Source organism: Borostomias antarcticus (genome assembly GCF_949987555.1).
Source record: "Borostomias antarcticus genome assembly, chromosome: 7".
NCBI lineage: Eukaryota > Metazoa > Chordata > Actinopteri > Stomiiformes > Stomiidae > Borostomias > Borostomias antarcticus.
In genome coordinates this window covers 28,561,214-28,573,853 of record NC_140240.1, presented here as the reverse complement: position 1 = coordinate 28,573,853, position 12,640 = coordinate 28,561,214, and the positions used below count along the sequence as shown (strand labels likewise).

At 46.9% G+C, this 12,640-nt stretch overlaps 1 protein-coding gene across 3 annotated transcripts in view; it reads right to left on the bottom strand.

Moving 5' to 3' along the window:
* Positions 1–12,407, bottom strand: part of cnnm2b (cyclin and CBS domain divalent metal cation transport mediator 2b) — a gene marked incomplete at both ends in the record, with an annotated part of 30,223 nt that extends 17,816 nt beyond the window's left edge. For all 3 annotated transcript variants that reach the window (XM_084441534.1, XM_084441535.1, XM_084441536.1), the window contains one exon: positions 10,922–12,407. In XM_084441534.1, coding sequence (XP_084297660.1) covers positions 10,922–12,407 — 1,486 coding nt within the window. The remainder of the gene's footprint in view (positions 1–10,921) is intronic.
* Positions 12,408–12,640: the final 233 nt, after the last annotated feature.

Genomic DNA, 12,640 nt, shown 5'->3' with positions numbered 1-12,640 from the left:
AAACCACATGAAAATACAGGTGTAAATGCGCCCAAAACGTTTTGAGGACGGATTGCGATCTGATCGGCCAAACCACCTCCGGAGGTGGTCAGGGACGCATTTCGACCACATTTAATAAAAGTGTAAATGGAAATGCGTTTTTAATCCACATATCAACAACGTGGGAGGAAATATGTAGCCGTTGGAACGCGCTGGTTCCAGACCAGCAAGGAGCAGGCTTCCGTGGCAGCTAGCTAGAAAGCATTAAAATGGATCCTGGTCAAGGTTGGAGTCCAGACGAGACAAAAGTATCTACTCTTAATTTGGTCGGACGAAAATATTCAAGCACAAACAGGATGTGACGTTCGATTGTCAGCTGGACAGAGTCGATCGGATCTCAAACGGATCGGGTTGAAGGTAATCGAAACGCATATTAATTCCAGGTGTAAATGTACTCAGGCTAAATCATTATCTAGATACAATCTCGATACGAGACGCATTTTAATGCAAGGTCTAAACGGGGTCAAGGTGTAGTCTTACGCTTCCAGACGTCTGGTGACGTCTACATTAAAAACCATCACTAGAACATCGCCAAAAACCAACGCTACCAATCAGAGCCACTGCCTACATCTCCAATAGGGTGAAAGACCCGCCACACCGGAAATTATGTCCTCCAATCAAACTGGGGTGGAGAATCAAAACAAAACAATCTCCAATTAGGAAGGACCGCCCTATAGACGTCGGATTGGTTCTACAATGTCGTTTTTTTTCAATCTCTCAAATTGCTTCCACCCACTTTTAGCGACGAAATCTGGACGAATGTCTTCAGTGTCTAATTGAGTGCAACGTTTAGAGACCGACTCGGGAGTCTAGTGTACGTGTACCTGCAGGCGGTATACAGTACTACCTTTCAAGGATGATGTGAACAGAGCAATACAATCTAAAGACTTGAAAACGTGCATTCTTGGCTGTAAGTGTTTTCAGCTTTATAAATCATAATTAATACCTCAATAAAAACAATTAGCCTTTGCTGAAATCCCCAAAGCTAGAGAGAGAGAGAGAGAAAGAGAGAGAGAGAGAGAGAGAGAGAGAGAGCTAAGTACCAATAAAAAAACAACTCCCATGCCTTGTGTGCTAAGCTGGGGGAATGTGGCTGTTTTGGAGCAAATAACTTCAGCAGAATATATCCCATGTTGCACCTTTTCACTCTTATGTCAGAGAAAGTCACATGTAGGAGTTGCAAACCAGTACAAGGCAGCATAAGACCAATGAGAAAAGATCCAGTGAGTAGCAAGCCGGATAGCAAATCAGCCTTCTGCAATATTTATGGCCGGAGTTCGCCACCTAACACTGAACATAGTTTAATTAATCCAAGTTCCTCCGGTTTTAAACAGGCGATGGTGTCTTTTGGCCCTTTGGGGTTCCCGTCCTCGTTTAAGGGGGTGGTGGTGTTTTTTCTCTCTCTCTCTCTCCTCCAAATGGAGGACAGACAGTGTGCCCGGTGTTATCAATGAAGCCAGCCTCCTCAGCTCTCTCTCTCTCTCTCTCTCCCTTCCCCCCCCCCCTCTCTCTCTCTCTCCCTCCCTCCCTCCCCCTCCCCCTCTCTCTCTCTCCCTCTCTCTCTCTCTCTCTCTCCCCCTCTCTCCCTCTCTCTCTCTCTCTCTCTCCCTCCAGAAACCCAGGCTTGGACGGCGTCCATGCCGGGGCATTAGGCCTGGAAGGTTGGTGTCGCTTGTAATTTACAACAGCCAGGGAAACAAGCAGGGGGACAATATGGAGGGAGAGAGGGGGGGGGGTAGAGGGGGTGAAATCCCAAGAGCAAGTGGCTCTGCCCCCCCCCACCCCACCCCCCCGGGGGTGTTACAGAGAGAGGCTAGGGGACTCAGAGAGGGAACCAGGCTGGCTGCTAGTTTAGAGAACTCAGGAGGGGAGAGGGGAAGCTGCTCCATGCTAAAAGAAGTGAAAGTAAAAAAAGGACTCTGTCTATTTCTCAATGAGAGAGAGAAAGAGGACGAGAGGGAGAGAGAGAGAGAGAAAAAGATAGAGAGAAGGGTTGAGAATGTTGTTTCGGACGTGTAGCCTACATCTGAGACGCTGTGTCTGAGGTAATACTAATGTTTGATCGGTGCCGAAGATCGCAGATTCAGGAGGACATGGAAGGCCGCAAATCGACGTTGTTCACCCTTCCTTTCTGAAAATGGTACCACCAAAATAATAATGATGATAGCATCATTATCACCATCAACAGTAATCGCTGCAATTTCCGTCATTTCATAACTATGACGCAAGGCAACACTCTAAAACGATAATGATGATGATGATGATGATATCTCAAAGACATAACTGCATTCAACACAAACAAGACTCTTCTCTCAAGAGGAAAACGAACAGCTTTGGGCCTCATAATCATTGCAGTACTCTTAGTATAATCACACATACATGTAAACGGAAATCATCAGCAGGACCCAGCAATTGGCTTTCACAACTCATTAAACAATAAAACAAATATTTTCGCTCTTCAAACTCAACGAGATGCGAGGTGGATGTGAAAGCACTGCGTGACTAGGCTGTCCTTCCACCACTCATCCCGTTGATACCCTCGACGTTCAAAGATCTCCGCAGAAATCAATAACGGTCGGCGAGGACACAAAGAGCTGAACTGGGTTTGTAATTGAAAACAAGAGTCACGGCAGACTACACACAGACTGCATGGCACACAAACAGTGCTGAACCCAAGGCTAGAGGCAGACGCTAATGTCGACAAACCGTTGCTAGAAAGCGGCATTCAACTCGCCATTCTGCTGTGAATGGGTATCGCCCGCTCACTCACTAATTATGGGTCGCTATTAATTAAGTATGGAGGTGTTGCTGATTCACTGAGCATTGTTGACTCACTAAGTACTGATCTCTAACAACATGGTGAAGCTTGCCTTGGTTACAGGATGCTACTGTAGCTCATGCCTCCCTATCCAGGTTACCTCTGGGAGCATACTGGTCACTTTGGAAACATACTGGTCATTCTGGGAACGTACTGGTCATTCTGGGAACATACTGGCAATTCTGGGAACGTACTGGTCACTCTGGGGACATAGTGGTCATTCTAGGAATGTAATGGTCATTCTGGGAGCGTACTGGTCATTCTGGGAGCATACTGGTCATTCTGGGAGCATACTGGTCATTCTGGGAACAAACTGGTCATCCTGGGAACGTACTGGTCATTCTGGGAACATAGTGGTCATTCTGGGAACGTACTGGTCATTCTGGGAACGTACTGGTCATTCTGGGAACGTACTGGTGATTCTGGGAACATAGTGGTCATTCTGGGAAGATACCGATCACAGTACTGGAAGACGTTACTGGAAGACCTCATCAGCCCGTTAAAACATGACGGTAAGGCTTTCAGAATTAGATGTGACTCACAGCTTCAGCATTCCATGATGAACTGTGCTATACTGGTATGCCGAACACACGATATGACCTCATGAGGATTCTAACTGGCACTACTGCCCCTAGATGCACGGATCCTTTTCTGGTATTATTATGGGATAGACATGTAAAAGGTGCTCAGAGCAGCATCCTGGCATCACTCATTTGTCTTTCAGGATAACCAACATCGTGGAGATAAAGACAAGTTCATAATAAAGAATCGGAGATGGCTCAAGCAGCAAGGCCAAGGCCTGCGACGCCATTGTGTACACTTCCTGAGACCAGACTCCCGTTGATTACAGAGACGCTAGGGACTGGGACAAGGCCAGGTTTGTGTAGCCTACGCTTTTGAATATTCTAATATCGGCCTCTCTGGGTTGAGAAGAGCGGTCAACTTTGAAAGCATCTCCGCAGAATGTTCCGGAACATGTGTGAGACCTGTTCGTTCTCCCACTCGCTACGCAGGGACAATGTGAGATTCATTCATTCAAGAGTCCCACTGGAAGTGACTCGGGAGGCCATCGTAAAAGGTTCTTGGCTCCCGGTAATAAGCAGTCCATTCATACCTCAGCAACACGCCAAACAGACTGAGCTCTTCGCTTTTGAGGGCGGGACAGCAGAATGGCTACAGAAGCCCGGAGCCTGCTGCCCGGGGCCAAAGACATTGTACGCCTCGCCTCCGCGGCCGTCCATAATACCGCCTGTTCAGAAAAGTGAGGATATGGGACACGGTAAATAGCGATGCAGGGTGAACCTGTCGTCCCCCACCCAAGATGTGTTTGGTTTGGTCTAAAATGTAAGCATTTATTCGAAAATAGTGATGAAATGTCAGTGATTAAAGTAGTGTTAAAAATAAAAAAAGTCAAGCGATTGAAACTTTCTGTAGGACAAAAAATGTCATCAAAAAGACAATGTAAATGAAAAAAGGCCATGCAACAAGATGGAATCTAAAAATGAACCTCCTGTTGACTCCTGCTGACATGTGTTACTGTACATTTGCCCTTCTTCTCACTCAGAGAAGTTTAATGTCTGAGCCCTGTCTGAGTTTATTGTTCAGAGCTACCGAAATAAGAGGAATCTGATCTTTGATGTGAATAACGACTATAACTAATGATAATTGTACCCACAATGCATCTAACTCTGATAATAACCCACTGTATGAGAAATCTAGCATTTAGAACCAAAAGACCTCAAGCTGTGAACTCTGTGGATGTAGAAGGTATTCAGGCTCCTGAGTAGAATAGAGTCTATACTGACAATAGAGAATATACTGTAGCCTATACTGAGAATAGAGAATAGAGTCTATACTGACAATAGAGAATAGAGTCTACAGTATACTGAGAATAGAGAATAGAGTCTATACTGAGAATAGAGAATAGAGTATAGAGTCTATACTGAGAATAGAGAATAGAGTCTACAGTATACTGAGAATAGAGTCTATACTGAGAATAGAGAATAGAGTATAGAGTCTATACTGAGAATAGAGAATAGAGTATAGAGGCTATACTGAGAATAGAGAATAGAGTCTATACTGAGACACCAAGCATAGTTTTTTATGTACAAAGCAAAATATCCTTGGCAATAGGAAAAATTAATTGTGGCCCCAGGAAGTGGGCTCTGTACATGTGTGACGGATTAACAAACAAACAAACAAACGCATGGACGCACAATCTACTGTAACATACGGGGGTCAATCTAATAGCCCCCCACCCCCGTGACTTCATCGGGGTGGGGGTGGGGGGGCAATAATCGGTGTATCATTAATATCCTCACCTCCGACGTCTTGCTCTGTTCCTCCTATACGAGTTGTCATGTCATACAATACCATTCTTTTCTCCGCTGGTAGGAAAAGTGAACTATCACATTTTGTTGAATTTCTCTACACAGTATACCATTTTGTATGGGTTGAACCATTAGACAGGCAGTTGTAATACCACACTGCATAATGACATATCAAGTACGCTAACTGTCCTGTTGACATACTTGAACACATTGTCATATAGTTGTGCTATGGGTTGCTAACAAAAAGGGCTAAGGCTCTACATTCTTTCCTTTGAGCTACCGGCAGTATGAGGCATGAGAATGTGTGAAACATACAGAGCAGTAGTAATGCCAGATCAGACAGGCTTTGTCGAACGCATTCAGGCCTAGATTCACACTCTACAATTGTGGTACTAATCAGATTTTAAGTCCCCCTCCACGTTGTACCAGAATTTGAAGAATGTAGGCCACAAGAAAAGCCTGGCTTTTAACATTAGAGACTTGAGAAAACACTGATTGCAGCATTTACCCTGGAAACACTTGAAAACGATCTCCTCTGAGAGAGTTTGAACAATTTTCATCGAACCTTGAGCTTGAAAAAGAAAAAAAGACTTCAGACTTCGCCCTGTGCCAATTTTCAGGATTACCGTTCTTGAAGGTTCACGCTAGTACCTGATAAAGAAACCAGCTTTAGCTCAGAGGAGAAAAGAGTGAGTAGGAGAGAGACAGCCCGTGAGTGTGAGCAGGTAAGAGCAGTAATCAGCCCAGATGAAGAGAGAGGCCCGGGAGGAGAGACCACGCTGTGTTCAAAGGGGTATCCCTTGCGGGGAACCGTTGAAGCTCTTGCCAACATGACGCCGTTTAATCCCGCGTCTTATTCCAGCGTTGGCGTTACCGGGAATACGCTCAAACGAGCTTTTCCTCGACATCGAGAACGCCTTAACGAGTTACCGGAATTCGAAAAAAGGGACAAGGAACCGTTGAGGCAACTGCTGAAATACTGGAAGTCGTGTCAAAGCAATGAGGCTGCTGGTTGCTGGAAATGAAAAACCACAAAGGAACGGAGCACTTTAAGTCAAAAAGAGATGGAGGAAGGAGGCTGTTGAGTCTGAATTAAGCATAGATTGGCCTATATTGCAGAAAGAGAGGAACTAGTTCAAGTTTGCCAGGGCTCACGAAGGCGTTCAGTACACCGGAGACCTCTTTCTCAACCACGAAGCCAACGCACATACTGTACAACGCTATGGTGAACGGAAAGTTACAAAGCAAGCGCCAGCAACCAAGCAGGGGTCACCGCCAGAGAGGAGCAGGAGGAGGTTAACAACGCCTTCGAGGAATGATAAACAGTGCTGTGTAACTGGTCAATGCTGTAAACGGGGGAGACCTCAGTGCTTTATGAGCGTAAATAAAGATTTGAAATGAGAATGTATTGACAGCAGTCCTTTGCCCCCAGGCATAAAGAAGCATGATACCAAACATTGTTCACTGATTGGAGAGTTGGCACCGAGCCACTGTACACTCCAAGGTTACCGGGTTCGCTAAAATAAGTGTGTGTGTGTGTGTGTGTGTGTGTGTGTACGCTTAAGGGTAATTTGGGATAAAGGGTAAAATCCTGGTCCCCCTTTTCTTTTTAGAGCCTTATCTTACTAATGTTCCAGTTAAACAAGCATCCTGCTCTCTCCAGGGAAAGAGAACCAGCATCCCGGCATGTCAGCAAAACTCCACACGGACTCTTCAAGATAAACCCCTCTACCAAATAACAACTTTACAAATACAATTGTGTGGTCTTAGTAGTCAAGTCAGTGTTCTTTCATGGAAATATTGACCTACATTTTGGATGGCGGACTACTTGGTTTGGTCCCAAATGGCACGCGCTGACCAACTCATTAACCGTTAAAACCTGCTGGTGGGACGCAAGCTTCTGTATTGACGACACTAATTGTTTCAATCAGACAGGAGCCGGTAACAAGGGGTTCAGAAGCTTCCAAGAACTTTCCGCAGTTGGGGAATGACATTGGGGGCACTGTGTGAAAAGCGCCCCCAAGCTCAGTGGCCTTGTGTTTAGAGTGTCCGCCCTGAGACTGGAAGGTTGTGAGTTCGAACCCCGGACGAGTCATACCAAAGACTATAAAAATGGTACCCAGTGCCTGCTTGGCACTCAGCATCAAGGGTTGGAATTGGGGGGCTACATCACCAAATGATTCCCGAGCGTGGCACCGCTGCTGCTCACCGCTCCCCCAGGGGATGGGTCAAATGCGGAGAACAAATTTCACACACTCAGGTGTGTGACAATCATTGGGACTTTAACTTTAAAAAGAAATGTCACCCCAACTGACTATTTTTCCTTGGTGTAGTGTCTCCTTGTATGTATTGGACTCTGTTTGCATCTCTGCTGCTCAGATTCACTTAGTAGAAGCGAACGAGAGCGTCTTTCACTGAAAAAAAGACAGAAAATCCAGCGTTACTCAATCTCGCTCTTCCACATGCTGATATCAAAAGCGAAACAAATTAGGGCTTCCAGGTGCTCGACCGCTACACCCCGCGTGGGCCTACTGTATGTGGGAGTTATTTTTCTAAAGCTCCCTCCCACCTTTACCCCCGCAAACTTCTGAACACTGCACCTGTGCTGCTCGGTAAGCGGCAGTCAAATTAATTAACAATGACTTAACAATACAAAGCGCTTTGAAGCGAGCGTGTGCCCCTCGACTCCAGCCAGATCGAAGCGGAACCTTGACCCTGCGCCGCCCCTGATTGGCAGTTGGGACGGGAGGGTGCTGGTTCCAACCCCCCCCCCCCCCCCCCCCCTCGGGAATCGGGAACGGTCGGCTCCCCCCTTTTGGGCCTGGCCAAAGTAACCCAGAGATCCTGCTGGTCCGACGGGGAACGTGGATCTTTTTCGGCCTGTCGTGTTTGTATTTTTTGCTTCACTTTATTGTGACTTACAGTCAATCGGTGTGTAGTTAGCCTTATTTTATGTCTTTTCTTGACACCACTCACCTACAGTAACACACTGATGAAGCCCAAGATGGCTGACATACATTTCCCCCTTCAATTCCTTAAATGATCCACATCAATAACAATAACTCTATACAGTATCACACAAATTAACAAATGCTACACTTTTACACCTCGGTGTAGTAAACTATCCACTTGGAAAGTTCTATCAACATTTCACAGTCAAAACATTCTGTACGCCTCAGTCACCGCCGGCAGTCAAAACATGACAGCTACCTCAACAAGGTTATGTGCTTCAGTGAGATAGCTAGTCATGGTGGGGGGCAGCTAGTCAAGGGTCATGTTTGATGACATGGTGACAGACTGATGCCAGAAGTCCAACCATAGGTCACTGCTTTGCTGTCATGCCTTCATCTACTGCACGTTAGCAAGTGGCTAACAGCCTGGTTAGCTATCCTGCACTAGCCATGTGGCTGCCTGCTTTGATACTGTATCTGCACTTTAGAAATGTGTTGGTTTGCTAACCGCACCCTAGCAACGCGGATGCCTTGGTCAGGGCTGCTGGACAGTAATACTTTTCTGAGAGAGTTGAAACTGAAGTGGTTGCACAGGCTAACTGTTTCAGAATCAGTTTTATTTGTCAGGTCATTTTTACACATACTAGAAATTTGATCTGGTCAGTTGGTGCATAACACTGATAGAGACAACATTAGACAGGGTGCAAGGACAAGACACAACAGTGCAAAGACAGGACAGTGCAAAATACATGGGTTTTTAATAAACAAAGTAATGGATATGGTAAATAATTGGATGTGAATTTGAATTAATTAATAGTAACAAAATCATAATATTCGCCCTTGGACTAGGCTCACTGTAACTGAAGTGTTTTTCCAGTCAGTGAGGTGTTCATTACAGGTCATTGTTTTTCCCAATAATCCTCTTAAAATGAGCCAAAACAAATGTTCCTGTTAATATCAGATGGCTAAATGTCACTATTTCTTGGAAGTAGACTTGTTTAGCGCAATGTTTACTAGAAATAATGTTATGGGGTAAAAAAAGGTGATAAAGTTGAGTGTGTAAAATCTGTGAATGTGCAGTAGCCTGTGTCTCAGTATTTGATTTGGGGAATTGTTTGCTATCAGGAGTATGATGATGAATACAGTAACATCAGTAAACAAAAAACTCCATAATGTCATGAGAAGCCTAACAATGTTACAAAGGGCTATTGAAGGTTATCACACCATGGCAGGGTCAACACACTGAGACTGACCACTTTTCCCACCTGCAACAAGTTCCCTCCTCTTCATGACTACTCACCAACATCGCCCCTCGTTGGGTGTGTGTGTGTGTGTGTGTGTGTGTGTGTGTGTGTGTGTGTGTGGCATTAAAAGCCTCTAAACACTTCACGGAATCTTGTGCCCCACAAAACACTCTCTTCCCGTAACAAGTTATAAGCAGGGTGAGGGGGATGGAGTGTGTGTGTGTGTGTGTCAGGGGGGGAGGGGGAAGGGGGGGCAGGTAAAACGCAGGTGAGGTAAACATCTTTCTCAATGCCATGCTAACACACACACTCTCTCTCTCTCTCATTCATTCATACAAACACACACACCCTCTCTCTCATTCACACACAAACACACACAATGATGGGGCTTGAGGGTGTTAGGGGCTGTTATTCATTATCCACACGACTGCATTCCAAGGACTGGACAAAAGGAGTTATCGCCACCATCACTCGGAGGAAAGCACAAGGGAGAAGGACTTAAGCAGGTTCTCAAACAAGATGGCCTCACCTGATAACCTTAACACCACCGTTGCACCATTCCTACATGGCCTAATGCATTCACAAACCAGAGAGAGGGGAGAGAGGGAGAAAGAGAGAGAGAGAGAGAGGGAAAGAAAGAGGAGAGATATATATAGTGACTGTGTGTGTGTGAGAGAGAGAGAGAGAGAGAGCGAGAGAGAGAGAAAGAAAGAAAGAAAGAAAAGAAAGAAAGGAGATATATATAGTGACTGTGTGTGTGTGTGTGTGTGTGTGCGTGTGTGTGTGCGTGTGTGTATGTGTGTGTGTGTGTGTGTGTGAGAGAGAGAGAGAAAGAGAGAGGGAGAGAGAGAGAGAAAGAAAGAAAGAAAGGAGATATATATAGTGACTGTGTGTATGTGTGTGTGTGTGTGTATGAGAGAGAGAGAGAGAGAGAGAGAGAGAGGGAGAGGGGGGGTATGGACAGATTGAGAGAGAGAGAGGGAGAGAGAGAGAGAGAGAGAGAGAGAGAGAGAGAGGAAACAGTGTGAGCATTAACACGCAATGGAAGTGATGGAGAATGATAACAGTACCCCCCCTCCTCCTCCTCCTCCTCCTACCCCTCCTCCTCCCCCTCCTCAGGAAATGCCACAGCAGGTGCACTTTCAAGCATCTAATGTGGAGACTTGGGAAGGCGTTGTAGAATTTCCTCTTTTTTTTCCTCTGGTATGGGCCAACCCCATCCATCAGTCCTGAAAATCTGGTTTCAAGGATTTGCTCAAACTTTTGTTTACACACACACACACACACACACACACGGATAATGTGGACTCTCTGTCTCTGAGGATGGGGATGCACCATCAATATTCGCTCTGTGAACGCATGGACCTGGCAGGCTACACACTGTATGAAGAGATATCATTCATTAGTTTGCATTAAATCATTTGATCTACCCAACAACCCCCTTCACCTGAAATGACACACCATCCTACTTTGAAACAAGGCCAACGAACGCCTGCGCGTGAAAACCAAGCACTTTCACCCCAAATAAATGCGCCTCACCTTTTTTGAACTCCTCGAGCATGGCGTCCAACTTGGTGTCGTTGAACACAAAATGCAACGCGTGGCTGTAAAACTTAGTAATCGTTTTCAGCGGCGTGCAGTCGTCCGGGTCCACGAACGCCAGGTCCTTGACGAACAATAGATCCACAATGTTGGACCTCTCGCCCTCGAACACCGGGATGCGCGTGTAGCCGCTCTCCATGATCTCCGACATGGTGCTGAAGTCCAGGACGGCGTCGCCCGGGATCATGAAACAATCCCTCAGCGGCGTCATCACGTCCTCCACAGTCTTAGTCCGGAGCTCCAGTGCGCCCTGGATGATGTTCAACTCCTCTTTGACCAAATCGTTGTACGGATCCGTGACCCGCAGCATTTCGAGGAGCTTCTCCCGGTTGTACACGGTCCCTATCTCCTGGCCTAATAGGTAGTCTAGAAGTTTGCTCACCGGGTAGGACGCTGGGAACGTAAGCAGCATGAAGAACTTGGTCAGGAATATCGTATTGGCGCCGACGGCGAGGCCGTGCCGGGAGCATATGGCTTGGGGCACGATTTCTCCGAATATGACTATTCCGATAGTGGACATCACCACCGCGATCAACCCAGAGCCTGCGATATCATCCAGTAGGATGGTGAGCGTTGTATTCACCAAGACGTTGCCTAGGAGAAGCGAGCAAAGCAAGTAATTCCCTTGGCTCCGAACAGGCTCTATCTTTTTGGCGTAATTCTTCTCCTTCTCGGTGCCACAGTTCTGAACTATCTGGAGCTCCATTGGGTCCAGTGCCATCAAGCCCAAGTTCAACCCGCTGAACATGCCCGAGAGGCAGAGCAACATGCAGATGAAGATGACCTGGAGCCAGAAAGGCAAGAGAAACTTTTTCTCCTCCACCACAACCACCTTGGTGTCATCTCCGTCGTGGTATATCCAGGTGTTCTCCGTCCAGGGGTCGTGCAATCCCACCGCCACGGCAGGTGTGGAGGTGGCGATGCATAGGTAATACGCTTTCATCCTCTCCGTCTTCCGAAGGGGTTTGACGTCTATTTCGATTATTCCCGACGTCTTGCGATTGAGGATGATACCGGGCCTTATAATTATATCCGAAGTCCTGATACCGCAGGGGTGCGAGCCGGACGTGTCCTCTTGGCTCTGGTTGTCCCCCGACGTGCTGTCAATGCTCATAATCACCCGGGTCCGCTCGTGTTCCGTGAATGCAATTTTGGACCAGGTCTCGTTGTTTAGGTTTTGCCCGTAGACCCTCAGTTTCACCGGAGACCGTTCACTCACCTGCAAGTACCCACTGGTCATGTAGGAAATGTCGTCCGTGTCTTCCAGTCGAAGCCCGATGATGACCGTCTCCTCGGACCCTTCCTTGCCACTTGTCGGGGGGACCAAGCAGGCGCTGACAGTTAAGAAAATCATCGTCAGAGCTCGAACCCGGCTAAGTGACGCCATTTTTGCAGTGGGTTCTGGGGCCGACGGTTCTGCCATGTTGATAATGGGCAAAGCTCCTGAATGAAGAGGGCTTTTAAAAATCAGAGCCAATCGGAGTCCGCCTTCATCTCCGCCGAGGGTTGCCGTGACTTGTGCATCGGGGACCTGCCTTGGCTTCACTTCACGCGTCCGAAAGTGCTTACTCCGGAGAGCGCAGCGCAGGGCTGAGTGCGAGGTCGTGCCTCCCCCGATGTCCGTGAGACAGGCTCGGCCAGTATCCAATCCAGAGG